Genomic DNA, 1474 nt, shown 5'->3' on the forward strand with positions numbered 1-1474 from the left:
AGAGGCACGATACTTTTCCAAAATTGATCTTCGGTCCGGGTACCATCAACTTCGTATCCGAGATTCTGATATTTCGAAAACCGCATTTAGAACTCGCTATGGGCATTATGAATTCTTAGTAATGCCTTTTGGGTAACCAATGCTCCAGCGGTCTTTATGGATCTTATGAATCGGGTTTTCAAGGATTGTGTCGATGAATTTGTTATCGTGTTTATTGATGACATCTTGATTTACTCAAAGTCAAGAAAGCAACATGATCAACATCTTCAAATTGTTTTGGAGACTCTTCGGACAAAAAAGTTGTATGCAAAACTTTCCAAATGCGAGTTTTGGCTCGATCAAGTGTCTTTTCTTGGACACGTAATTTCTGCTAAAGGTGTCAAAGTCGATCCGGCAAAAATTGAAACCGTCACTTATTGGTCACGACCTACGAACGTATCTGAAGTTCGTGGTTTTCTGGGTCTGGTTGGTTATTACAGACGATTCGTTGAAGGTTTCTCTAAAATATCGCTACCTTTGACCCGATTACTTCGAAAAGGAGTCAAATTCAATTGGGGTTCCGAACAAGAATCTAGTTTTGAGGAATTGAAGCATTGATTGGTTACCGCACCAATTCTTGTATTGCCGTCTGGCACTGGTGGGTTTCAAGTTTATAGTGATGCTTCAAAGAAAGGTCTCGGTTGTGTTCTTATGCAACACGGAAAAGTGATCGCATATGCTTCTCGTCAATTAAAGCCTTATGAGGTCAATTATCCGACTCATGATCTCGAATTAGCTGTAGTGATCTTTGCACTCAAGATCTGGCGTCACTATTTGTACGGGGAGACCTGTGAAGTTTTCACTGACCATAAAAGCCTCAAATACATCTTTACTAAAAAAGAGTTAAATATGCGTCAACAAAGGTGGCTCGAACTTCTGAAAGATTACGATGTTCGGATACAGTATCATCCGGGCAAAGCTAATGTAGTCGCTGACGCTTTAAGCCGTAAAGCTGTGGAACAAGTTTCTTCTTTAATTGTTTCTACAGAGTTGGTTTTGGAAATCAAACGGTTCGGACTAGAAATCTATCTGAGTTCGCAAATGAAAATTCTATTGAATCTAATGGTAGAATCGACTCTAATCTTTCGAATCAAAGAAGCCCAACAAGATGATAGTGAATTATGGGCAAAGTAAATAAAAAAAAAAATTCAAACCATCGCTGCTTCTTCTGATCTTCTTCACCGTCTCTCATCTCTCTCTCTAAAATTTTTCTTCTCTCTAAGATATCTCTCAAACTGTTGAAGCAATCGAAGTAACGATTATATATTTGGAATCCACTCTTCGAACCCTTCATAAAGGTATAAATTTTATTCGCTTTTATTAGGGTGTTTACGTTAGCATTTTTTAGACCGGTTTATAAATGATGTTATGTCTAAGTTTACGGATAGATATTGTTATAAGTATGATATATTTCATGTTTAGAATACTAGGATTG

General features: G+C 37.7%; 1 protein-coding gene across 1 annotated transcript; it reads left to right on the forward strand.

Annotated features, from left to right (window-relative positions):
• Positions 1–156: 156 nt before the first annotated feature.
• LOC112509072 (uncharacterized mitochondrial protein AtMg00860-like) lies at positions 157–597 on the forward strand. Its single transcript, XM_025113944.1, has one exon. It carries the CDS (start codon positions 157–159, stop codon positions 595–597), a length of 441 nt encoding a protein of 146 aa, XP_024969712.1.
• Positions 598–1474: the final 877 nt, after the last annotated feature.

The sequence above is a fragment of the Cynara cardunculus genome (genome assembly GCF_001531365.2).
Source record: "Cynara cardunculus var. scolymus isolate 2C chromosome LG 3, CcrdV1, whole genome shotgun sequence".
Taxonomy (NCBI): Eukaryota; Viridiplantae; Streptophyta; class Magnoliopsida; order Asterales; family Asteraceae; genus Cynara; species Cynara cardunculus.

What these genes read in the sequence shown, in the direction of transcription:
- LOC112509072 (XM_025113944.1), top strand. Translation starts at nt 157, where the DNA reads ATGGATCTTATGAATCGGGTTTTCAAGGATTGTGTCGATGAATTTGTT.